The sequence below is a fragment of the Doryrhamphus excisus genome, linkage group LG4 (genome assembly GCF_037039965.1).
Source record: "Doryrhamphus excisus strain RoL-2023G ecotype Guam linkage group LG4, RoL_Dexc_Guam_v1.1, whole genome shotgun sequence".
Taxonomy (NCBI): Eukaryota; Metazoa; Chordata; class Actinopteri; order Syngnathiformes; family Syngnathidae; genus Doryrhamphus; species Doryrhamphus excisus.
Genome location: NC_136360.1, coordinates 6,011,129 through 6,037,000, shown reverse-complemented (window position 1 = coordinate 6,037,000; position 25,872 = coordinate 6,011,129). Strand labels below are relative to the sequence as shown.

Below are 25,872 nucleotides of genomic sequence, written 5' to 3'. Positions count from 1 at the left end.
TTTTAGCAGTTGTATCAGGTCGAGTACGCAGGCACATAAAAATGAAATTATGTTGTAAATTATATACATGAAATATATGTGGAGTTTACTTGTTCTTGTGTTTTTCCATGGTGGTACTTTTGGAAAGTTGGAGTGGCACTGACATTGGAATAGTTTTTAATGTTCTAACAGTTGACCATAAGGTATTGTGGGCGCCTGGAGGGCGTCGTGCGCGGCTTGCACGATCCCGCTTTTGGAGGGGACTCAAGCAGAGGAGAGGTGGAGGACGGTGACTTGGGGGATCGACCAACCCCCCGCCGCCTTCTGCAACACATCCTCTGTTGTGCGGTAAAGATGGCGGCGTCAGAGGGGGCGCGCAGCAGCCGGACAACGGCAACAGCCTTTTGAAAAAGCGCCACATTTCCGCAACTCTCGCTTGTTCGTTTTCGTACTTTGGTAACATATATTTTCCGTCGGAGGGAACTGGGTGGCTGTCAAGCTACTTGGGCCGTTACTTTAAGTATAGAAGGGTGGATTTCTTATCGCCACCAACATTAGCTAGCTTGGTTAGCCAAGCGAGCTAATAGGGAATAGCGGGGAGAAGAGCACGAAGGAGGGGGAAGAACAGGAACGCAATTCGGAGCTTCGGCGGCTACAGCTTATGGGAATGTGAACCAGGAGGGTTTGCTCGCTTCGTCGCGAACGTCCTTACGAACTCCAAACTACCGGGATGGGACAGCAGGTAGGCCGCGTCGGTGAAGGCGCATCGACCGGACTCCAACCGCCACAGCCCCACGCGTCCCAACCACACCAAGGGAAGGGGAACCGGGGAAGCGTCGCTGGGAGGAGACCCCGAGAAGCCGGCAGTAACACCGGTACACCGCCAGGCAGGACAGCTGCTATCAATGTGCCTGATCCGTCAATTAATATATTCACCAAGCATTCAGGTAACATTATTAATGATGTATGGAATGTGGTGGTGTTTTAATATCTGTTGCAGCTTATTAGCATTGGCTAGTTAGCGGAAATCGCCTCAGCAACCAACATGAGCCTGCACCTATTTTCTGTGCTTTTGTTCCTATTGTAAATGTTGGCTATACTTCTATTTTTATCTATAACACTGATCAGTGATATTCAGTTTGTGCTGCATGCTATCAAACGATGCCAAAATGCAGACCGTGTTATGGAGGAAGCCCACTTTTCATAGCCGAAGGGCCACCAGTCGGCTGGTTACGATTTTCCTCTCAGCTATCCGCATCTGATTGTCGCTTTAGTAAACAATGATATTTCGCCTCCGGAAATTTAGCTGCAATTCCAGTCCATTAACTCACCATAGTTACAATAGCGAGTTGTTTTGTCATGCTCACTTGCATCCTGTCTCATCAGGTCTACTGTTACAGCACACTCAGCAATCTCAGTGATCCACTGGGGGAATCTTTTGTGAATAATTTAGGTCACCTTCTGTCATTGCATGATTACGCTCATGCACTCAAGATTATGTTTTAATATCTTAAGATTTGCCCTCCTTCGTGGAAGATTAGTGACATTGCTACTTTTCTTAATTTCCTCAGAGATAATACTGTCTGCCAATGGAGCCTAGTAAATATCTGAGGGCTCTGACTGGTTGATGCATCTTAACATGTTTTAGCAATGACCAGATCTCTTTACCGCTTGTCCTCACTAGAGAGTCACAGGTGTGCCGGAACCTATGTCAGGTCATTCGGGTGAGAGGTGGGGTACACCCTGGACTGGTTACCATATAGACAAATAACTATTCACACCACTGGAAAATTTGAAAAGAGTCTCAAATTCCAACATGCAGCTCGAAAATAATAAGACTACACCTCAGTTTTCGTGATTAATCTGTGCCAAAGGGTCGGTCCAAAACCAAATCATATGAAAACTTGAACATTTCTTTCCCGTAGAAAACACTGATAATTCAGTTAATCAGTTTTCGACACCCAAATAAGTTGAAGGGGGCCTATTATGCTAATTTTCGTCCCTTTCTATGTACTCCTATAAAGCAGCTACACACGAAAACCCACACAGAAAGCTTTCCAGATCTTCCAGAATCTGCACATATTCCAGCTGTAGAAATGTTTTTTTTAATGACATGGCAAATGATTGGAAATTTAGAGGTAGTACCCCAGCACATGCTCGCCAGGGTTCATGGAGGAGACACACACACACACACACACACACGGACCAGTGTTCGGCATTTGACATACCAAAGTAACCATGTGGATTCATGACTTCAGTAAAGATTGTGGTTAAGTGGTTAGCATGTGGGCCACACAGTCAGGGGATTGGGAAGACCTGCATGGAGTTTTGCACGTTTTCCCTGTGCATGTGTGGGTTTTCTCCGGGTACTCCGGTTTCCTTCCACATTCCAAAAACATGTTTGGTAACACCAAATTGTCCATAGGTATGAATGTGAGTGTGAGTGGTTGTTTGTCTATATGTGCCCTGTGATTGGCTGGCGACCAGTGCAGAGTGTACCCTGCCTCTCACCCGAAGACAGCTGGGATAGGCTCCAGCATACCCGCACAACCCTAGTGAAGATAAGCAGTATAGAAAATGGATGGATATATTAAATGATTAGATATGTTTTTACATGGAATTATCTCCTCCAGAGAAGACCAGAGGCTAGGCAGAAAACTAGCTAGCTGGCTAGCGAGCTGCTGCCAGTGAGGCTGAGTGATAGGCAAAGTGTGCAAACAAAGATGCCAGAAAAGCCAGCAGCCATGAGAATGAAAGATGAGCCGTCATGACATGCTGTCATCAACTACGGTTCACATTGCAGATGTGTGATGGTTTGCATGTCACTCTCCGGGAAGGAGAGGGCGCAGATGCAATAATGCATTAATTTTTCCTAATATTTTCGGGATCGACTGGCAAACCCCCAAAGATCGACATGTGTTATTGCACTACAAATTTGAAGTAATATGTTCCATATTGATTTATTTATTATTCTATTAATATTATTCAATGTTCTATTTTTTCTCATCTCTCTTGTCTTCCTTTTGTTGTTTTTATTTTTAAGTGGATTACGTTAAGTTTCTTATGACATTTTTGCTGAGCTGCTGGAAATGTGGATTTCTCATGAAGGCAAAGTGCCAAATCTATCTATTCATACACCCCGAGTTAATCCACTGATGCTCTCTTAGATTTTGGGAGGCTTGCGGTCATGTTATGCATAACGGTGCTTCAGTCTGACGGGCATATTTTTGGTCATATTCCAAATTGTATGACCTCAGGGATTTCAGTAGAGCTAATTTTTCTTGATTAAGGATGCTCTTTTTCTTGTTTTGATTAACTGGGAATGTGTGGAGTAATAATGATGCGTGCACGTATGTGCACAAATGTAATTATTTTTAACCTGAGAGTAACATTAGTTTCAATGCTTTTTATTCTTGCTGTCAACTTTCTAAGCCTTGTAGAAAAGCACATTTGTCCCTTCGTCAGGGAATGGTCCAGCATTACTCCTCCTTGGCCGGGTCTCTCTTTCACTTTTATATGACTGAATGAAGTCCTAACTACCACTGCAGTGGACAAGGATGCTTTAGTGAATGGATAGGATTCGCCAGCTCTGTTTTATTTCCAAACGAAGCGAAGTGGCAGAGACCTACTAAGTGCAGCACGACTCACTTCCCAAGTGTTCTGTTTTCTGATGCTGAGTGTCCTTTTTATAGAATCCATGGTACCGTCATACTGCCACTCCACTGAGAGAGGCTTTCACTATCAAAGTGCATTTTTGATCTTAAATTTGTCTGATAGGAATGATACTTATTTTTGTCTCACTGAGAGGAAAAACAGGTTTGTTCGTTTATCGTTCTCTCCCTAGAGAGCAACGTGTGTATTATATTTGTTGTCTCCGGTGCACTCATCTCTTGGTCATCTCTCTCTGTATCCCTCACTCATTCCTCCCCATCTTAGCTGATGGGACGCTGAAATGATTCATTCAGCTGCCTCTGTCTACAGAGGGAGGCGCCCTCTGAGAGTGATGCTGCCAACTAGCCGGAACTACTTTCCCCAACCCCGAAAACTGATCAGAACTCGGCTCACAAGATGAAGTAGTCGCCGCTGATGCACTACACTACATAACTTCCATATAACGTTATGTCAAAAAATCTGAACTATCCGTATAAAAGGTCATTTTAAACTTCCATGTGCCATCTATTGGACGGGAAGGCACCAAATGGATGAGGATCTACTGGAGACCAAATGGAGTTCTGATGTTGCATAGCAATCTGATTGGACATTTCCACCAAGCAATTTAGTCCAGAAAAAACAGCTATAGAATGGGCATGTAATCCACTGTTTGTTTATTTTTAACTAATTTTAATTCAATCCCAGCCTTTTTTTCAAAAGCCGCCCGGCTTTTTTTTTGATGTTTTGACTGATATTTCAAGGCGCACAGAATATTTTGTTCATGGGCTGTGTAGGCGTGGTATATATATATATATATATATATATATATAGACTCATCTTTCATCAGAAAAAATGTTTGTTACTACCTTTTTCTGGTCTTTAGTAATCAGCAGTACAACATAGTTACGTTTCAGTAAGATATCAGCTCTCGACAAAAAATGGGAGGGAAAAAAAAAGCACACTCGTGTAAGCAGTGCAATGTTGTGTAGAATCAAATGATGCCTCCTCAGAACATAATTGAATGGTGCCAGTCTATGAGGAATGCATGGTTGTCTGTTGAGGTCATGCATATGTGTTGCTGCGTATCTCTGTAAATGTCCTGGTGCATCTTGCATGTACGTGCTCTCATTTGAAGTGGTTTTCAGAATCAAACAAAATGAACAGTTAACGGGGTATGTCTGTTGGCTCATTGGTGTGAGTAGTAGCGGTGTATAATATGGGGAATTTTGATTTCATACCAATAAATATGAATTTGTTAACATAAAAAAATAGCTCCATAAACAAAAATTTAAAGAAAACTATCCATATGGTGCTGCAGGTTGGGGTGAGTGATAATTTTTCACGGAATCGCATAATTTGCCAATATATACTGAATTTACTGTTAAATGTGGAATCTCATGTGAAGTGAAATATTGTGAATGAAATGTCACTGTTGACCAGTCCAGGTTGTACCCCGCCTCTCGCTGACAGCTGGGATAGGCTCCAGCATACCCGCGACCCTCGTGAGGATAAGCGACATTAAAGAATTGGATGGATGGAAATGTCATTGTGGCGAGAAGGAACGTTCGTATGCATAAATGGGGAAGTATTTTGTCGGGCCAACAGTTCAGAGTTTGTCTGGCTATGGATTTGTCACAAACGCGAAGGACGGGGATGAGGTTGATGACGCCGTTGTTGTTCGTCTATAAATAGTTTGTGTGTGTGCACATACACATCTGTAAATAGTTTAAACACATGTAAACGTCTGTAAATGGATAATTATTTTGGATTACGTTCTAAATCTGTGAATAAATGTAGTTATGTATTTGGCCATCAAAATCTTTTTTTCCTGTGTTGTTTTGTTGTTTCATAGAAGTCAACAACTGTACAGATGTTCGAGGTGGCACTAAAACAAAAACTATTGACAATTCACCATTCTGCCTGAATTTGCTTCTCTGCAGAAAAGACTAATTTTCTCTATTTTTTGTGTTTCTCTATTTTTTTGTGTTGCGTTGCTGAAACCTCTTTATGTTCGACTGCTGATTTCTAAAGACCCAAAAAAGGCTAGAAACAAGCTCTTTTTGTTCTGATGAAAGAAGAGTCTAAAGTTTCTTTGCATAGTTTCAATTTTTATTTTTATTTACACACCAAACCCAGCAGCCACCTGAAATGCCATGAATAAAAATCAAAATTTCAAAAATAGTAGATACAAAAAGTTATCTGTAGCAGTCTTGCTGTATGACTCTTGTTATCTGTGGCTTCATCACTTGGAAAAAAAAATACTGTGCATCCCTAGTGAATAGCCGACTGCTGTGCCCTGTGGTTATGAAAACGCGGACTTAGATTTTCACTTCCTCTCGGTTCTCTGCTTATGACAAGGTGAGTCATTTCCTGTGGCTAACTCAGGTGTGCAGCAGTTCCTCTCAGCACATTATTAATTCAACATCTCTGAGCCGCAGCTAAACATTACCTCAGCAGGCAGGACCAGAGAGAGCAAGAGACTGAGACGGTCAATGGAACACAACAATGCTGATTCACACCCTTTGGTTATATTGGTTGGAGTGCAATATTGACGTCACTGGGTTAAAAAAAAAACATTGGCATTGACAGCTGTGGCTGTAGGCAACCTCTTGATGTAGGGAACAATGAAAAAAAATTCTAACATTTTTGTCATACTGCTGTCTTCTTCCAGTATTAAGTTGTGATTATCAAAAAACACCCCCAGGGAGTTTTGTGGGTGTGGCTTATATATGATCCAGCGAATTTGTGGTTGCATTCTGGTCTCGAGACATCTCGTGTGCTTTGGAGCAGTCATTTTTTTCATCATGGAGACGTGGATGTGATGCAGCTTTCAGGTTAAAGGTGGTCAATCTTGCCGCTTTTGCTCGGGTTTGCCGGTGGATCTTGGCCGTGTGGCGCAGCGTCAGGAGGTGCACTGTTGCTGGCAGGTTGCAAGGGACTGGACTGCTGTGTGGTGGTGGGGAGTCGGGCACACAAGCCGAGGCAAATTTGCCTCGGGCTGGGGGTGGCACGTGAGCAACAACATAAGAGGCAGAGAGACTCGCGGGGTGTTGGCGAAGGAATTGTGGAAAATGGCTAGTGGTTTTTAGTGTTTTTTTTTTTTTACTTTTTTGACTCTTGAATTAAAAAGTTTGTCCAGTCATACTTTTTCATTGTACTTTTCTGAAAATTAATGTTAAAATATTGTCTCATGTTACACATAAGGAGTTTTTAAAACGCTTTGTGATGCTTTTTCCCGAAACAGTGTGTCTAACATGGCTAGCCTATGGCTAGTTAAAACTCGCCATATTCATTCATCCTCCTCCTCTCACAAAGTGTGAATGGAAGCGAGCCGGGGTGAGCTTAGTTTAGCATGCGTAGTTGTGTGTGTAGATGAGTGTATATATCTTTTCACAGCATTGTTTTTTTAAGACTTTAATGTAAGAAACGTTTGACGATGCCAGATGACGACGTGCTATATCGGAGGGAAAAAAAATACAAGAAGCACGTTTTATTTTTTATTGCAGCTCGTCTTAGCCGGAAATACACATGGAACACACTTCTGTGACCGTCCTTCAAAATAAGAGCGGTGTTTCAACAGCACTATACTCAACCGAGTAATTTGGTGCTACCAAAACGGCAAGAAAAAGGGACTTAACAATGAAAGAGAGACAGACCATCCTAATATGTAAAAATGTATTCTTCTAAAAACTTTGACCGCTAATGTACATACGCACCCTAACTTGCTAAATGTAGCGACCACGTCGCTAAATCTCTTCTCTACTGTATGTAATGAGTTTTCACATTTCAGAAATAACAGCCTTGCTTCAGTTATTGCCTGCTTCCAATTACCAACCCATTCTATTTGCCATTAAAGTAAATCACTTCCCCTGATATAATTACGGCGTATACGGTAAATTGGAAAATTCTATCACAACTTTCTCATGCCTTTAGCATTTATGTCCACAAAAAATGATCAAATATATAACTTGTAATTGGACTGTATTTTTTCAACAACTAGCTAATATTCACCCTAACTAAATTAGAGGCGGAATTTTAGAATGCCTTAACGCAGCACTTTTAGGTTCTGCTCAGATGAGAATGCCTTCATCCAGGATCCACGGAACTAAGCTGATTTGCATCAAGGGTGAAATTGGATTAGACGCAAATCCACTTTTCATTTGACTGTGTGCTAAAAGCCCTAACAACCACAGCAAGTCGCACAGCGGCCACAACACAATGTACACGATATCCTACATTCAGACACATTAGTGGTGATGATAGGCTTTTAGAAACGAGATTTCAAAACGGGTTGGTCAGTCAACCACCAGGAGGAGCCATGGCCACTGTGGTTTCACTCTCAGTAACATGCTGCATGTATTGAAATTATAATTGGCTAGCTATGAAGAAGTTATTCATGGATGATGCACATTTTGAGCTTTTGCTGCATCCTTGAGCTTTTGCATTGGCTAACAACCAAGCTTTTTTAGTCCACTCCCCCCGCCCCAAAACAAAAAAAACTCTTCGTCCATTGCCTTGATTCTCGTTCAGCTTAAATTATTGAGAGGGTGTTAATCAAAGCAGTGAAGTTGGCTGTACAAATGGTGAATCCTCTCCATGCATCTGTTATCCGAAGAACACAAAATGTTTTCAACTTTGAGGAGACGTCTAGCCAAATTGCTGCAGCAGCTCTTGGTTAAGTAGCGGTTTCACTATGAAGCTTAGCTGCGGGGGGGAATGTTAGAGAGAGGGCAAGTCACTGCTGCCAAGCCTGTTAAACATTGATTGGCTTCCAGGATCAGTCCTATGCTGTTGCCAGTATCACTGCTGCTTATCTTCTGTGTTGCAGACTGGAGAGTTGGCTTGGAATTTACACATAATACACACACACACACACACACACTTCCTCTGGACAAGCATGCACATCTATAACTACATTTATGCATTCACGCATCTTTTTTTCAACATAGACACTTAAGCTGCATGTGCCTCTCTGAGATTCCTCTGCCATCCAACATCTTCTGTCTGGAGTTTTGTAGCATATCAGAGAAATTAAGCACTATTTTCCATCACCAACTCCTACTGCGGTACAACATACATATATAGTCAACGTATAAAGGAAAAATGTGCTTCCATATCCCACCGAACGTACTCCTACTGCTAACATGTATGATATACATGTGTGATATACAATATGAACTATGAATGATAAAACATTGTCTATTAAAGGGTATGTGAACGCCCCTCCCCCCCCTTTGCCTTAGAAGCTTATTTGTTTTGCAGTCAAAGGCTACTAAACACAGCTGTCATTCAAACTTTAATGATAACGGAACATCAATGAAACAGTTTATGCTTCAAATATTCTCACACTGGCAATGACTTCTGTACAAGACAAGACATAATTATTACAATGGTGACAAGAGAGCAAGGTTAACGCCTGGCACGTACCCATGAACATGACAGCTATTGTAGCTTACCTGTGGGACAGCATAAGCTCCGAACAAAGCCCATTGTGTGTTTGTTTCAAAGACAAAATGTAAAAAGTCTGTGGATCAGAGACTATATGTTATAGCTAGTTGCCACCAGAGAGACAGTGGAGCCAGGCAAAATGTGTAAACAAAGATTGGGAGTCAAACATAGGCTTAGACTGACAAACTGTCGTCAATTTTTATCTGGTCGCACATGCATGAGTAGATGGAAAAATTCCCTCACAAGGTCTCATGTTTCAGTTGCACCATTTAGTCAATAAATGTAAGAATTTTTGCATTTAATGATGGACATTTCATTTACTCAAAATGCACACACTGGTAAAATAAGTGTAAATGGTGAAGTGAAATTCCAAAAAATGTAAATGGAAAAAAAATAATAATTTGGCCAAAAAATAAACAGATTTCTTGGGGGCCGACATTTTCCAGCAAGTCTAATTGCTCAAATTGATTTCAACACCAACATGTGTGAAAGGTGGAAGTTTGTTTGAGGGGAGAAATGAGGAATTGGGTTGACATGACTCCACTGTGTACAAAAGGCAAGTGCCTGTGTGGATTCTTGTTAAAGCGTATGGGAAAAATTCCACTGCTGATGAATGGATGTTGTGGCGCACACTCAGCAAAGAAGAGGCACTGTAATTTTGATTTGATTTGAAGATACTGTATCTCACAAAAGTGCTGACGCCCCTCGCATTCCACCAAACATTTTTATAGTAGATCTTAAGGGACACTAGTATAGAAATTCCACTTGAATATACATGTACAACTAGTAATACTTGAGTGTCTGGTACTGTTTATGCTCTGTGAATGTAGTTGACTTACAGAAGAAGGACTAATTATGACCACCGCAGCCTCATTTATCAGGCTTTAGCCTCGCCTGCTTGTAACAATCAGACTCCTGTCCGTCTACCACAGGACGGGCTTTAGCCCGATATAGCTTATGTAATGTCTTGTCCATGTGGGGATCATTGTCTCAAGTTGGGCTTGGGTTTGGGGCTTCCTGCAGGCAGCGAGCCAGCCACCATCTTTTGTCTGCACCAGCATCACAGTGTGCACTGCGGAGTTATTCCGAGTGTCATGCTACTGTGTTTTGTTCACTGCCAGTTAAAAATAAACGCTTACCTTTTCAGCCATGGGCCTCTGATATACAGTGTCATATAATATTTTTGTTGTTGCTTGTTTGACGTTATGAAAGATGGTATTGCATCTTGTTTTAATGGCTGAGTGTTTGGTTGCAGGATTATGCAACATTTTCATGGGTTGGTCTGAGACAGCATGCACTCTCTACAAATACAGATTGAGATTCAAACCCAGAACTTTGTAGCTATGGGTCGGAATGCTAAACACATGCTCCACCATTTATATTTGAGGTCACTTTGGTCATTATCGATAGATCAATAGATAATTTTAGGTCTTGACTATCTCATATTATAGACAATTAAGATAAGCATTGTGATCATCAACAAACATTAGCTAGTTTATTAGTATTATCATTTACCTCAAGGTGCTTTGGCCAAGCGAAAGATGAACACATAAGGAAGTGTAAATCTCTCATCGGTCATATAAACAGCTGCTGAATAGAGGCAGGGTCCTGGTATGCGTATTTGCCCTGGGATCAGGGTCACCTCTGTCCCGGCTGTCTTGGGGGTGGTGGGAGAGACTTGCAAAGACCCCTTCTGGTCCACTCAAAACAAAGCATTTCTTCAGACTGCACATGTGATACACTCCACAGTATGCACATGCACGGCTATCAGACAGCCACACGACATGCAGCATGTAGACCAACTGCTCACTCAATCAAATGCTACTGCGTTTGGGCCAAGCAGAAAGGCAACCGGCTATCTAAATTAAAAAAAAAGTAATGTTATTAATGTAGCTTCATGATTGATGTAATTAGGACAGGACACACCTTCACTAATGTGTCCTGTCATTAGAAAACGTTCTTGGAGGAGAGTGATGTGATATGCAGCAATGTAAGAGGAGCAGCTATGACAGTTGGCTCAGCATCGCTAGCAGTTGCACACACACTCCCAGGAGAACAAGACCAGCCATCTGCTGTTGACTACAGCTCTGGTCCAGGCCTCACACACACACATTCACACGTTTGTACACACATTACCCCTCTCCCTCAGCTTTCCTACCATCCCATAAACTCTGACCTCACCCCCAAACCTCTGCCTAAGCACATGTCTAGGCGCCTCCTACCCTTTGCCATCCCGTTCACAGTGTAGTACATCGCAGGAAGCCCTCCGTCATGACTATCTCTGCAGTCCATCGGAATATTCTCGTGGATTCTCAACTAGAGGATTAGTTTGTGTATTTTTTAACTCCGTTGTCTGGTGACTGGGTGAGATAGTGAATAAGCAATTGCGCTATTTTAGTTTTGTTGAGGCTTGCATCAATTGACGGATCAAGAAGTCTACAGAGTGTCGGACTCATAGAGCTCCATAGTGGAGCCGAAGATGTACTGGGAGCTGTGGCTCAGCCAGGTCACAGCCAGTGCTGCGCTGCAATGCATGCTTGTCCAAAACAAAGGTGGGCTTTTTGTTTGTTTGTTTTGACACTGTGGACACACAAGATGATTCATTGTCGTGTGTAGGCAGAGGTCATTTTTACAGGCTTGAAGTAATATTGTGTCTGTGTATATGTGCATAGAAGAATGTATGGACACTAACCATTCTGGCTTCCCAATGAAACTATGCATGTTAAAGAGACTGCAACTGTCTGCCAAGACACCAAATTTATTGCAAGTCTGTACAGCGTTGTAACATAGACAGTCCAATTATAATGTGCCTATGAGCGTGGGCAAGTAGGTAGCGTCAAATCTGATCGTGGCAGGTCTCCACAAGGAAACTGGGACTGACTATTCTTAAAAAAATCCAAATTAGATTTATATTGAGTGTCCACTCTGCAATACAAAACAAAGGTTGCAGGTTGCACAACATTTCTATGGAATTAAAGCAGCTCGCACTGCGGAGTGTGCGCTCCATCATCAGTCGCTCTATTTCATCACCCTCCTCTCCCACTCCCACAGCAGCTGTCCAGGCATGCAGTTTGACTTTGGCAGCAGCTGCAGAGAGTTGTTCATCCTGGCTACTCATATGCTGGTTCATCAATCGGTTGTCAGTCTCTGTGGGCGTGTGTGTTGTGTAGCAAGGATTAACACTGCACCTTTGTCAGGTGGCGTCACTAAAATGTACCCCTCCCTCTTTGTGCTCTTTAAATAAACACATAGAAAACTCTCCCAGCTCAGGTCATAACTGATCTTAGTGTCTGAAAGGAATCATTTGGTAAAAGTAATGCTTTTGAGGTGCCTGCAGGCAAATAGTTTTGAAGAAGAATGGACGGCCCTGAGCGGCCAACACTTCCACACTGGCTTTAGGCAGAGACCTGAACCTGGACAAACAGGTAGACGAGAAGGACAGTTTAGATTCAGGTTCTCATCAGGATGTTTCTTCAGACATTGCATATGTCCATCTGCAGTAAAGATCTCTCATGGTGGCTTGCTTGATGTTTCATTTATCGTCTTCTTTTCTCTCGTTCTCTTTTTGGCTCTCCCTTTTTTTCCAGAAGCTCTCCACCGGCCGTTCGGCCTGGACTCTGCGGCCCTGACAGAGGCGGTACGCTGGAGCTCCAAGGAGAACCTGCTGGGAGCGGCTGAGAGCGACCCCAACCTGTTTGTTGCACTTTATGACTTTGTTGCCAGTGGGGACAACACGCTCAGCATCACCAAAGGTAAATAGTGGACAGTCTTAAATGATGAGTAATATTGATTTTTAATCTATTAATAAGAAAGGTATTTGAATGACTTCATTAAACCTGCACACTCTGACAGCCAATGTAAATGCTGTTTAGAAGAGCGTTAATACTGTCGCAACATGTTTATTTGTATGGTTGTAGATTGGTGTCAAAGCACACAACATCTCACTGTTTTTCCTTTCACACCACCTAAAAACTAAAACCACAATGTTACATTGTTAAATGAACACCTCTCAGACAGCATCGATCATAATGGGGCATTATTCTATTATTATTATTATTAAGCCTGAATTATTGTTTCAGTTGTCACTCAATGAAGTGTCCATGTTATCTCATGGCTGCTATCACATTCAGCATGGGGTCATTGCAGGCTGGATCATGCCCTACAGAATACGTAGGTATCATGTCTGCATCATCAGGCAGTCGGAACAGTTGCTTGGTTACATGGTGGTGTTGTTAATGCATTGCTTTCTACACCTTCAACAGAAGCACACGTGTTGCAACTGAACTGCATGCCGACTTACACAACAGACACTCCTTCAGGCCAGGCCATTGATTGACAGGTTGTCGTCACTGAGGAGAGCCGTTTCATGTACAGTAATGCCATTAGAATGTTGTGTGTCAATAGAGCTTTGTATCGGGTTTTATGTGACTTAGTTTACAAAAAAGTATTTTCATACTCACATGTTCATAGCTTCGTGTTTGTGGTACCACGGCGATGTGGCAATTTGGAATTTAGTTTCAACCATAACAGGTGGGTAGTCCCAGCAAGAAGTAGTTGACCACAAACAGGAATTAGCTGCTCAGGAGTCATCATATCCTCCTCGGCAGGCAAAAGGCAAAGGGGTGCAGTCAGTGTTTCCAGTTGTGCAGAGGAAACTGTTGAATAGCGGCCTGGATAAGTAGTCTGATTATAGTACACTACTTTTATTGGCTTTTTAGCAGTCTCAGTTATAGTGACAGTGGTATTACAAGTTTCTCTAATACTAAATTGTATGGGGCAGGGTGGAGTTTCTGAAAGCTTATTTATATATTTATATGTCATGTTAATGCAATGTCATGTCATTGAGGGGATTGGATAATATATGTATACCACGGATTAATACACAAATGTTAACCAATATAACCGCCATTCATTTTCTATGCCACTTCTATGCCTATTTTTGTTTTTTGGCTGGACCGTCATTTCCCAGATGCTTAGGTAGCTTCAATGTGTAATGATGCGTCATTTATACTGTGACTCACTGGACAGTCGGACTGGACCGGATGCTGAGATTCTCCGTAATAATTAGAGAAACAGTGTGATGAACTTCTTTAGTTTGCAATGGCAATGAATGTGACAATTTTTTAGAGGTGATGTACCAACTGAACACTCCTTTAGCCACTCCCTCAATGAAGTTAAGTTAGTGTATTATTTTCACATTTGTGAATTTATTTCTACACTTCAGATGTCAGGAATGTCATTAAAATATTGCCTATACGGTTAGTAAAGGCTTAACCTCTACCACAGAGTAGGTTGCTAACTTTCTGCATTCTAGATTTGCCAGATAATGAGGTACAGGCAGTGCTGTGCTACTGAATCACTCCTCCAGTTTCGAAAAAAAACCAAGCGCCTCTCTCTCTCTGCCTAACATCTCACAGCATTGACGTCAAGATACAGACAGACAGAGACGAGACACCGAGTCACAACATGTCTGCCTTTGCCCGGCTCTCGCATGGCGGCATCGCTTTCTTATTGATGCACAGCTTTTTGATGTGGTTCAGCAAGACTCACAAGATGTCCATACCTTCCCTCTTTGTTTGTGCTGTGTCACCAAGACATCCTCGCCAACATTCTAATCTAATGATATGAAGCTAAAAAAGGAATTAGTTTTTTTATCATTACTGCTGCCAGGGAGTAATATTTCTATGTGGGTTGATTTGTTCTTCCTAGTAATACATGTATTTTTTATAGCAAAGTGAATATTGTATCATAGGGAGTACATTCGTTGAATGTTCTGAACTCCTATTTCAATTGCAGTGCTGCCTTTAACATAGTAATGCTGAGCCGTAGCGGAAGTGTGAATGTAGCTCAACTTCCCATCTTGTTGTTGTTCTTCAGGCCACTGAATAGTTGAGACTGAATCAGCAGCACATCCTGCAATTAACATTTTAACTTTTAACAGTACATAGACAGATAGGGTTTTTAGTGTTTATGTGGTGAGGTGAAGCCTTCACACTTTAAATTGTCTTTTAAATTTACATGGAGCCTTGATCATTTCCTTCCTGTGTCTCTTATCTAGGCGAGAAGCTGTGCGTGTTGGGATACAACCAGAATGGAGAGTGGAGCGAGGTTCGCTCTAAGAACGGCCAGGGTTGGGTCCCATCCAACTACATTACACCTGTCAACAGTCTGGAGAAACATAGCTGGTACCACGGACCCGTGTCGCGCAGTGCCGCCGAGTACTTGCTGTCGTCCCTCATCAATGGCAGCTTCCTTGTTCGGGAAAGCGAGAGCAGTCCCGGACAGCTGTCCATTTCCCTCCGCTATGAGGGGAGAGTCTACCACTACCGGATCAACACTTCCTCGGATGGCAAGGTAGAGTTGCTTGTTCTTTGAGCTACCCTTTTATTGTATTAATACTAGTCCTATACAATACTGTGAAATACTGAAGCCTGGAATCATTTTCAACATCTCCATACTCTTTCTCCCATCAAGGTATATGTGACATCTGAGAGCCGCTTTGCCACCCTGGCTGAGCTGGTCCACCACCATTCCACGGTAGCCGACGGCCTGGTCACCACACTACACTACCCGGCGCCCAAGTGCAACAAGCCCACTGTGTACGGCGTGTCGCCCATTCACGACAAGTGGGAGATGGAGCGCACCGACATCACCATGAAGCACAAGCTGGGAGGTGGCCAGTACGGCGAGGTTTACGTCGGCGTGTGGAAGAAATACAACCTCACAGTGGCGGTCAAGACACTCAAGGTGTGTTGCATGTATAGGTGGTCTTCAGGTGATGGTGTTCCGAGTTTTGGCATGTTGTGGTTACGTACATGTTCCATAAATTCAAACTTTCGATCCATAAACACTGGAGTCAATGATGAGGTACTTGCAGTGCAGAAGACTACCCTATGCTCAAAATTGGCTGTACTTTTCAGTCACAAACATCATTACAGATGATGGTTCCGTTTTAACCAGGGTGTTACAATCCAATCTTATTCCACCGATGGCCACATACTGAAAATCAAAACACTTTTTATGTATTTTTACATTTTGTAAAAAGGCTAAAAAAGGACTTCATATGCAAAGTAATCCCTCGTTTTATTAGTGCATTTCTCAGCAAGTAGGAGTCCTACTTGTTTACGATCTTCTGAATATGTTCTTTTAACATTATTAGAGCCCTCTAGAGATGAAACACCAATACCTTCCTCCTCTTCCCATACACATTAATAATTTGCCTGCCATGTTCACAGGCACTCGGAAATTCCAGAATTCTTTAACACTACAGCACATATAACTGAGAGGTTGCTGATCCTCTGAAAGTGGCAGTAATATCAGTATAAGCAGTGCAGTGGTCTTAATATTAAGATGGAAAGGTTGCCAGTGCTTTGACTTTGTTTTATTACTGTATCATTTCATTCTTGCATTTAGTGTTTTATTACAGTAATGTATGCCTTAATGTGTTCTGTGTACCATGTGAGTGACATAGGAGTTAATTTAGGTATAATTTAGCTCTAATATCCGATTTACATCAAAACTCAACAGACACCAAATTCTAGAAAGGTTATATGTATGTAACCTGAGGACCACTGTGCTTTGCAATCTGGCAATGATGAAACATGGGTGGAATCATGGAAGTAGGTCGCCATCTGCAGGTGGACTGTGGCATTGCATATAAATTGAAATTATTTGGTTTGCTTCTTTATGATGATGATTGAATTTCTCTTTTTTTATGACAGGAGGACACCATGGAAGTTGAGGAATTTCTGAAAGAGGCTGCTGTCATGAAGGAGGTCAAACATCCAAACCTTGTTCAGCTTTTAGGTCTGTAACCCCGCCCCTTATAAATTCGGGCCACTGTATACTATTTGTAACAAGCCTCAAGCATGACAATTTGTTGTGAATTTAATTTCAAATGGGTCAATTTATTACTCTTCCATTATTCTGTGTTAAAATTGTTTAAGTGTTTGGCACTGATATCAGATAATATCCAAACGATAACCAACTCCACTCCAAAAAGTCACATTATTGTTGGAAAAATAATTAAAACGTCAATGTTGCATAATGGGACTTTTTTAATAAAGTTGCCTCTCTGACAGGTGTGTGCACATTGGAGCCTCCGTTTTACATCGTGACAGAGTACATGCCACACGGCAACCTTCTGGACTACTTGAGAGACTGTGACAAGGAGGAGGTGAATGCTGTGGTTCTGCTCTACATGGCCACGCAGATCTCCTCTGCAATGGAATACTTGGAGAAAAAGAATTTCATCCACAGGTGAGTGAGGGTGGGGAGAAATTCAGCTGCCATCTTTTTGTGCTTTTATTCAAAGTACTCTAACATCTCCTTTCCTTGACAGGGATCTGGCGGCGAGGAACTGCCTGGTCGGGGAGAATCATGTTGTTAAGGTGGCAGACTTTGGTCTGAGCAGGTTGATGACTGGCGACACCTACACTGCACATGCTGGGGCCAAATTCCCCATTAAATGGACCGCGCCTGAGAGCCTTGCTTACAACACCTTCTCCATCAAATCTGACGTCTGGGGTGAGTAACACATCTCATTCATTTATACACAGTAGTACCACCGCAGTCATGGTTGCTAACCAACACTGTGTTTGTCCGACAGCTTTTGGGGTCCTGCTATGGGAGATTGCCACCTACGGTATGTCTCCGTACCCAGGCATTGATTTGTCTCAGGTCTATGACCTTCTGGAGAAGGGTTACCGCATGGAACAGCCCGAGGGATGCCCACCAAAGGTCTATGAGCTTATGAGAGCGTGTGAGTTGGCATCTTTCCAGAGCAACATGAGTCCTTCAGTTTATGATGTTAATGCAATCAGTGTTTTATATACATCAACTCTACTTTGTTCCCGCTAGGCTGGCAATGGAGTCCTTTAGACAGGCCGTCTTTTGCAGAGATCCACCAAGCTTTTGAAACAATGTTCCATGACTCCAGCATCTCAGAAGGTAAAGAAACAAGAAGAGACTTGTGCAAATGTGTCGAATCTAAAATTTAACAGAAATAATCTCATCAGCTGATCATGTTTAAGACCATAGCTTCAGGTGATGTTCCTGGAAGAAGCGGGGAGTCCAGCAAGCACCAGTTTTGGTCTTTATTTTGGTCAAGGATCGCAAATGTAATACTTCGGCCACTGCCACTTGACTTTTTTGTTTCATAACCCTCAGGATTTTTTGAAGAAATTCACAATGACTGTCTTACGATGGTAATGGTGTGTTAAGAGGCCCTCCTTTTATACATACATTATATACCGTCCTACCATGTTCTAAGATGGCAAACTTTTTTTGCCATCTTAGCCATGAGGAGAGTTATTGTTATTATTTGGAAATAACATGGAATCCTACGTGTTTCACAGATTTTGGCTTTTAGAGGCTGTGGTCTTAAGTTTTTGAATAGCTGACAAAGATATTAATGACTATGAATGCAGTTTTCAATCAACTGCCTGCTAAAAATAAAAATATTTTTTTCTCATTTTTCTTTGTAGAAGTGGCAGAAGAGCTCTGCAAGACAGCCTCGTCCGGTCGCAGCGCTCCACTTCACTCGTTCAGCCATGACACGCCCCTGTTACCTTCCAAATCCCGTGCACTTCTCAAGCACACGGAAAACAAGGAGAACATCGAGGGTGGACTGGACGGACGGACAGACCACGGCACTCACAGTCCCTCAGGTACGGCTAGAAACGCCTACCTCTCCTCCAAGGGATTAGATGCACCTCGTTACAACCCTACAGGTGTCCCAAGTGGCCTTGATTCGAAGAGCCAGCTGCAGCGTCGTCAAGCCCGTCGCCTGAGGAGAAGGGCTGTCATTTTCCTAATGGAATGACCTTTTTTTTGTCCTAGGTAGTTCGGCATAAGCATTTATTAACTGAGAAACAAAAATGACTTCACTAAAGATACAACTCTAGCAGCTTCTTAATAAACAATATACGCAAACTAGAAACAGATTTTGACCCACTTCACTTCCTGTGCTGAAGTTTTAATGGCAGGAAGTAAATCTGCCAGCCATAAAAGTCAGTAATATTCTGCGTGAAGAAGATGCTGCGTGCATTTAAACCCAGGAGTCTACAATTATTTTATAGTTATAAAACCCGTAAGATACAAGATCCCCAAATAGCACTAATCAGTTGAGTTCCCTCGTACATTCTAAATTGTTTCATTGCTAATTCATGTGGCTTATTTAGCTCCAATTGATCTCTGTCTGAGTATTTAAGTAGATAGTTATATCTGTACTATACACAGTATATGCAGATAAAAACACTAAAAGCTACCAGCAGTAGCAGCATTAAAATAGACAACATAGGCCATTGTGATGTAAGGTAAAATAAAGATTCTATTGTTTTTTTTCAATCAAATATTCCCAAGTCAGAGCAACTCCTATTTGTGTTAGTCTGTGTACTTTATTTTTTGTTGTTGTTGATAATAAAATGTTTAAGTGTCTTTGTCTGTGATGTGAACAAGGTTTGCCCTTCATGCTTGTTTTTGTCCTCGTTCTGTGTTTGTACCTGGCCACTTCACAGACCCCCCCTTTTGCTGGCCCATCAACACACAAAGCATTCATTTGACTAACACAATAAACAGAAACAGTACACCCCCAACCCTTGAATCCAGTCAAAGTGTTTGTGAGCATGCAGTACAACAAAAGTCACTGGTGAAAAATATATGCAATGCAATAGTAAACAAAAACTTTCTCATACAATTGCATACTGTCATACCATGTTTTTTTTAAATATTATTTTTATATAATTTTAATTCATCCAAACAATATTTATATTGCATCTTGCACAAGTGCAATGCCTGTCCAAATTCACTTAGATGGTGAGGGAGTGCATGACTTGCATGGACTTTGTCTTCATCCCGTATTATGTAGTCTTTAATCAAGGTCAAAAGCAGCTTTTTAGGGTGCTGGAGTAGTCTGTAGCTACTTGTAGTGGGTTCATTGGGAATGATCTGTGGTCTGTGGAGATCTGTGGAGTTTTCCCTGTCGTGCATGGGTTTTCTCTGGTACTCCGGTTTCCTCACTCATTCCAAAAATGGGTTAAAAAAAAAAGGTTAATTGGCAACTCTAAATTGTACATAGACATGTCTATATGTGCCCTGCAATTGGCTGGCGACCAGTCTAGAGTGTACCCCTCCTCTCGCCCAAAGACAGCTGGGATAGACTCCAGCTTACCCTCGCAACCCTAATGATAAGTGTTATAGAAAATGGATGTATGTTAATTCACTGAGTTTTATGATGAGAGAGGAAACTGTCTGACATGAGCAGAAAACGCCGCTTTTGTCAGAGAAGGTGGAGCCCCCAACAGTATTTTCCTCTCTAAAAAGAGGCTCACTCTTTTATACTTTAAAATCTCTTACTTTAATTGTTTTAATTGATCTTTTTCTCTTCCACTTAGGCTGGACTTCTTTGTCGGGAGGTGATGGACGTTCAAGCAGCTCCCCTGCTCTGCCCAGAAAACAGCAGCCACGCGATAAGTCCCCCAGCAGCCTTTTAGAGGACACACTGGACATGGGGACGTTCACACGAGACCGCAAGACCAGCTTCTTCAGCTCCTTCATAAAGAAGAAGTCATCGTCGTCTTCCTGCTCACCATCCTCCCAGCATCAACAGAATCTCCCAACGCCTCCCAAAAGGAGCAGTTCTTTTCGAGAGATGGAGACGCAACCCCACAAGAAATATGAGCCTACTGCTGATTTCAGCGCTCCTCCTCCGCTCCCACAGTCGGACAGTTTAGGGGGCTTCTCCGCATCTCCCTCTCATTCCCATGGCGAGCCCGCCCAGGTTCAGTCACGCTGTTGTGGAGCTGCATTTGGACAGAAGCCTTCTGGTGGAGGATTTGTTTCACAGGTAACAAGCGGCAGCAGCTGGGGAGGACTCGCTGGGTTTTTTACCCCCAGGCTTATCAAAAAGACACTCGGGCTACGGACAGGAAAGGCGGTCTGCTCAGGGGATGGTGGATCCATGGTGGGAGGGCCTAAACCTTTACCTAGGTCCAATTCTACCTCCTCAATGTCATCTGGGCTGCCGGACCTGGAGCGTATTGCTCTGACTTTACCCAGGAACCGCAGTGCTAAAACCCCTCTGGAGAGGACTGCCTCCACAACCTCCCAGCCGGAGAATGGGACCACACGGCCCACTGAAACACTGCTCAGGAGGATGGATGAGGGGACCGCACAGATCAGGGAAAGACCCAAAGCCAAGCTGCTACCCCGAAGCACTGCTGCAGAAGGGAGGGCCACGGGGGTGGGTGGGGAAGTCGGGGAATCGGACGGCGTGTCTCGGGCCAGAGAGGAGGGTGTACAGCAAAGCTGGTCATCCCCTTCCAAGACTTCTGCTTCAGCTGCTGCAGGTCCACAAACTCACAACCACAAAGTTCCAGTTCTTATATCCCCCACGTTGAAGAACAGCCCAGGAGACGTGCACCTCGTCGGGTTGGACTCTCAGGGGAACCGCTTTAAACTGCTGTCCGAGCACCAAGCGGACCGGGACAGGCCACGGCTTGTCAAACCCAAGTGTGCCCCACCGCCTCCGCCGACCTTACGCAGCATGCAGCACTCGTACAGCAGTGAGGGAGAGGAGCAGGTAGGAGCCACGCCAGTTGAAGTCAACGGAGATGCATTAAAAAGTCATAAATCAGGGCGGTTGTCAGGAGGAGTAACCATGTGTAGACCAACAGTTCCACCACCGCAAGTGCCTCCTGCTTCCTGCCCTGCAAACACAACTCCCACTAAAATGGCCAACGGATCACCCAGCACCACCTCCTCCTCACACTCCAAAGTGGGACTACGGAGAACCAGGCAGCAGTCAGAAAGAGTGCCACTGGAGCGCGTGAGCCGTGAGGCCTTACTGGAGTGCGCTGATTGCTTGAGCAACGTCCTCCACAGCAGCCCCGAAAGCCCCTCCAGCAGCCAAGTCCTGGACGCTGGCCACCAGCTGCTGGACTACTGCTCTGGTTACGTGGACTGCATCCCCCAGATGAGGAACAAGTTTGCCTTCCGGGAAGCAGTAGGGAAGCTTGAGCTCAGTCTGCAAGAACTGAGGGCCTCATCCTCGGGAGGAGGTGGGGGGCTGAGCTGCGTGGGGGCCAATGCCGTATTAGATAACCTGCACAGCTGTATCAAAGAGATTAGCGATGTAGTCCAGAGGTAGCTGACACTAACACAGCAAGATTCTCTTTCTGATTCCTTTAATACCGTATTGACCCAAATATAAAATGACTCACTATAATATGGCAGATTATTTTTTTTATTAATGATGTTTCATTCATCACATTATTAATCATATTTCTTAGCACCATGAATGTGAACCGAGCCAAGACTAGAGCAAAGAGTGTGTAGAAGTGACAAAGAGATAAGAGAAAATGTGCTACAATAATTCAGTTGTTTTGCATAATTCTCCAGACCACAACTATAAGACAATTTCTCATTTTCAGATTGTTTTCAAAACTAACAAAACACATATTCGGGTCAATGCGGTAGCTTTGGGAGGGTGTGGTAATAACATGAGAACAATATGTGTAAAGTACCTCAGAGAAATCACTACAAAATCTTTTTATTGTTTACAAGCCTAAAACGCCAGTATGGACATGTCTGTTGTACATATAGGGGACTGCTTAAGCCAAACTAAATCTGGTTAAATGTTTTCCAGGCGCTCGTGAAATGAATGTCAAGTGTGTCACCAGCACACATTGTCGCTGAAGTCAACACTCACTCTGCTTGTGTATGTGTCTGTTTGTTGTGCTCAGCCTTACTGACAATACCAGACCCACATTTCTCTCCTTCTGCCAAGCTACATGTTCCGTGTGTGTGTGTGTGTGATTCATCGGTCGGGTGCACTGTGTTTCTCTGAGCATTTTGCTGACTGTAGAGCAACTGAGGGACCATAAGGATTTTCTGAAAGCCATCTTAACTAAGTAGCCGATTTGAGGTAGTGATGTTAAACAAAACACACATCAGTTTTAGTCAACAGGAATTGCGGCCACAGTTTTATTTGAAACATGTTCGCCTTATGGGCGTTTATGTTAGGGATGGGTATTTGACTACATTTTATGGCTCACTTAAGGGATTCATTCATTCATTTTGTAACGCTTTTCCTCACAAGGGTCCCGGGGGTGCTGGAGCCTATCCCAGCTGTCTTTGGGCAAGAGGCGGGGTACACCCTCGACTGGTTGCCAGCCAATCACAGGGCACATATAGACAAACAACCATTGGCACTCGCATTCATACCTATGGACAATTTGGAGTCGCCAATTAACCTAGCATGTTTTTGGAATGTGGGAGAAAATCCACGCATGCACGGGGACAACATGCAAACTCCACACAGAGATGGCCGAGGGTGGAATTGAATTCGGGTTGATTACTGTTCAATTAAGTATAATTTTTAAATGATGGGGTTGGAGAAAGGTTCTGAACTCCTGTTTTCTTGCCAATGTTGCATTGACGAGACTAGCTAAAACAGAATAAACACTACTCCTGCTGGTTATAGCCAAGTAGTGAACGCTGTTTTGCTTCAATTGTTTCATGAAATGATTAAAGGGGACCTATTATGCTTTTTAAACTTTTATGACACCTTCTATTGACGTTCTACCGGACTACCTTACATGGGCTGCAGATTGCCCTCAGTAAACATGGACCTAGTATGCAAAAGTTCCCGGGAGCGCTTGGGAGTGTGACCAATCACAGCGGAGTGACTGTACCTAGAGGGGCGGGGTGGTGTGAATTAAACAGACCGTTATGGTCGATAGTAGAAAGTCCATGGCAACACTGCAGAAAGAGATGCAGAATCTGGAAGCTCTAGAAAGCTTTCTGTGTGTGAGTTATCCTGTGCAGCTGCTCTATAGGAGGCCACAACTCGAGACAAAGCGCTGAAAATTAGCATAATAGGCCCCCTTTAATCAGCAATGGTAATGGTTTAGTTTTATTTAAACATGCATACATCACAACATACAATCAATCTTGTAATCAATTATTAAGCGCATCTCTAGCTTGAAATACGACTTGATATCTCAATGTGGGCCAAAAATTGTCAGTTCATTTTTTTCCCCTGTAATTTTTCATTCACTTGATATTTAAATGTACAAGATATCCGGTGGTATATGTTCTGGTTGTCTACATCTATGCATTTTTTTATCATACAAAAACACAAGTGATGCCATAATACCAACTCAATTGAAAATGTAAAAACAGAGAATATAAGCAAATATTTACCAATTTTTATTTCCCCACATTGTTTTTATATGCACAGCTTTTTGTTTCCTTGAATGAATTTCACACTTGCCAAGTCCTTATAGCATTTCAGTATTTATATTGAGGAAATCCATTCGCACAACACTTTATCCTCGCATGGCAAAAAGAGACTCAACAGAAGCACAGGGTAGCGCACGTACTGTAAGAGCAGGCATTGGAGGACCGCTTTCCTTCCATGTGTACTTGCTCTGCTATGGACAGTGCAGGACTCAAGTGTATAGCCTTGTGGCCTCCGTGCCTCGCATGGCTTCAGTGTATGAAACCCAGCTTAAACACGCTAATCGCACAGTACATGGCCTCTCTTTAGGCAAACTGCAGTATGTCATTAGCACATACGCAAATTGTACATGTTTGATTCAAAGAAAAATGATTTCTAGAATGTTAATGTATGAACTTGAATTTTAAATTATTGTTTTTTTTAATTAAAAGCACAGAGCTATTTTGGAAAATACTTATGTAAATACTTGTTTTTATTTCATATTAAATAATTTATGTGTAGCCACAAAAAGAGTTTTAGACTGAGGCCTATCCATCTGAATATCTGCTTCCTGAATGTATTCTTCAGTTCTATTCGTCAGCAGTGAATATCTCATCTCTCAAGGTGCCATTACTTTTATTTTTTACATCCGTCACTGAACTTTCAGTCACACTATAGACAAGCTCAACCTGCTCTGTTTTATTGAGCACATTTTGCAAGTATTGTGCATTTATGCACACACACACACACACACACACACAGCTTAATATACACTGGATACGGCCTCAGGCAATATGGTGTATCTACACAAATGTGCATATGGGAACACTGTGTCCATATATTCACACATACTGTGAGTCTCAAATGTTTTTCAGTGATTATCAGTGCCTTTTGTGAGAAAACTTGCAAGAATCCACAGCATGTCATGTGCCATATTTCCTTTGCTATGCCATAACTTTCATTATAACTGAGTCCTGAGCATTTGTGCTGTCTGAAATTAATCATTTCAACCTATTTGTGATCATCTCTTGAATTAAAGCCTTATCAAAGATTGAGATAAAGATGTTTGGCACCTTTCACATACAGTGATGTGATAATAAATACATGGCCTTTGAATAAATTGAGCTCCGGTTTTGCTGTTTCATATCTGAAATTTCATTACCTGCATTTTTTTCCCCCACACTTTTGCACACGTCACTATACCAAAGTGGTTTAAATACAATGAAATCTGACATGTCATAATGGAATATCTGAATCTACAAATGAATTTAACAAAAAAAAACATGTTTAACTTTATATTGTGCAACCTATATATGTTTTTTTTATTTGAAGCTCACATTTTACTGTGAAGTTTTGCTCGTCAGTGTTGAGTCTATTGTAAATAAAGATGTTGATGACTATTGTATTCCTTTGCATATTTCATTGGCTTTGTTAAGCTAAATAAGTTAAATGATTAAACTTTAGTATTAAACCAGTTACAAAGTAGTATGTAACAGTTACAAAGTTGTATGTCACATAAGTAAGAATTTAGAATAATAAAAACTATATTAATATCTGACTTAAGTGATAAAATC

At 42.4% G+C, this 25,872-nt stretch overlaps 1 protein-coding gene across 4 annotated transcripts; it reads left to right on the top strand.

The window, feature by feature from the left end:
• The first annotated feature begins 247 nt into the window (after positions 1-247).
• abl2 (c-abl oncogene 2, non-receptor tyrosine kinase) lies at positions 248-25,690 on the top strand. 4 transcript variants are annotated; one of them, XM_058073504.2, is made up of 11 exons: positions 248-926; positions 12,669-12,830; positions 15,137-15,432; positions 15,553-15,825; positions 16,800-16,884; positions 17,160-17,337; positions 17,420-17,604; positions 17,687-17,839; positions 17,938-18,027; positions 18,564-18,746; positions 20,472-25,690. In XM_058073504.2, the coding sequence occupies exons 1-11, from the start codon at positions 710-712 to the stop codon at positions 22,223-22,225; spliced, it is 3,576 nt and encodes a 1,191-aa protein (XP_057929487.2). In that variant the 5' UTR covers positions 248-709; the 3' UTR covers positions 22,226-25,690. The 4 variants fall into 4 exon arrangements, with proteins under 4 accessions (XP_057929487.2, XP_057929486.2, XP_057929490.2 ...); XM_058073503.2 differs by having other exon boundaries at positions 249-926; positions 12,666-12,830; XM_058073507.2 differs by lacking the exon at positions 248-926 and adding an exon at positions 12,336-12,503.
• Positions 25,691-25,872: the final 182 nt, after the last annotated feature.

Coding starts and splice junctions, on each gene's coding strand:
- abl2 (XM_058073503.2), top strand. CDS start 710: ATGGGACAGCAGGTAGGCCGCGTCGGTGAAGGCGCATCGACCGGACTC. Junction 15,826..16,799: donor TGGCGGTCAAGACACTCAAG/GTGTGTTGCATG, acceptor TTTTTATGACAG/GAGGACACCATGGAAGTTGA. Junction 18,747..20,471: donor CGGCACTCACAGTCCCTCAG/GTACGGCTAGAA, acceptor TCTTCCACTTAG/GCTGGACTTCTTTGTCGGGA.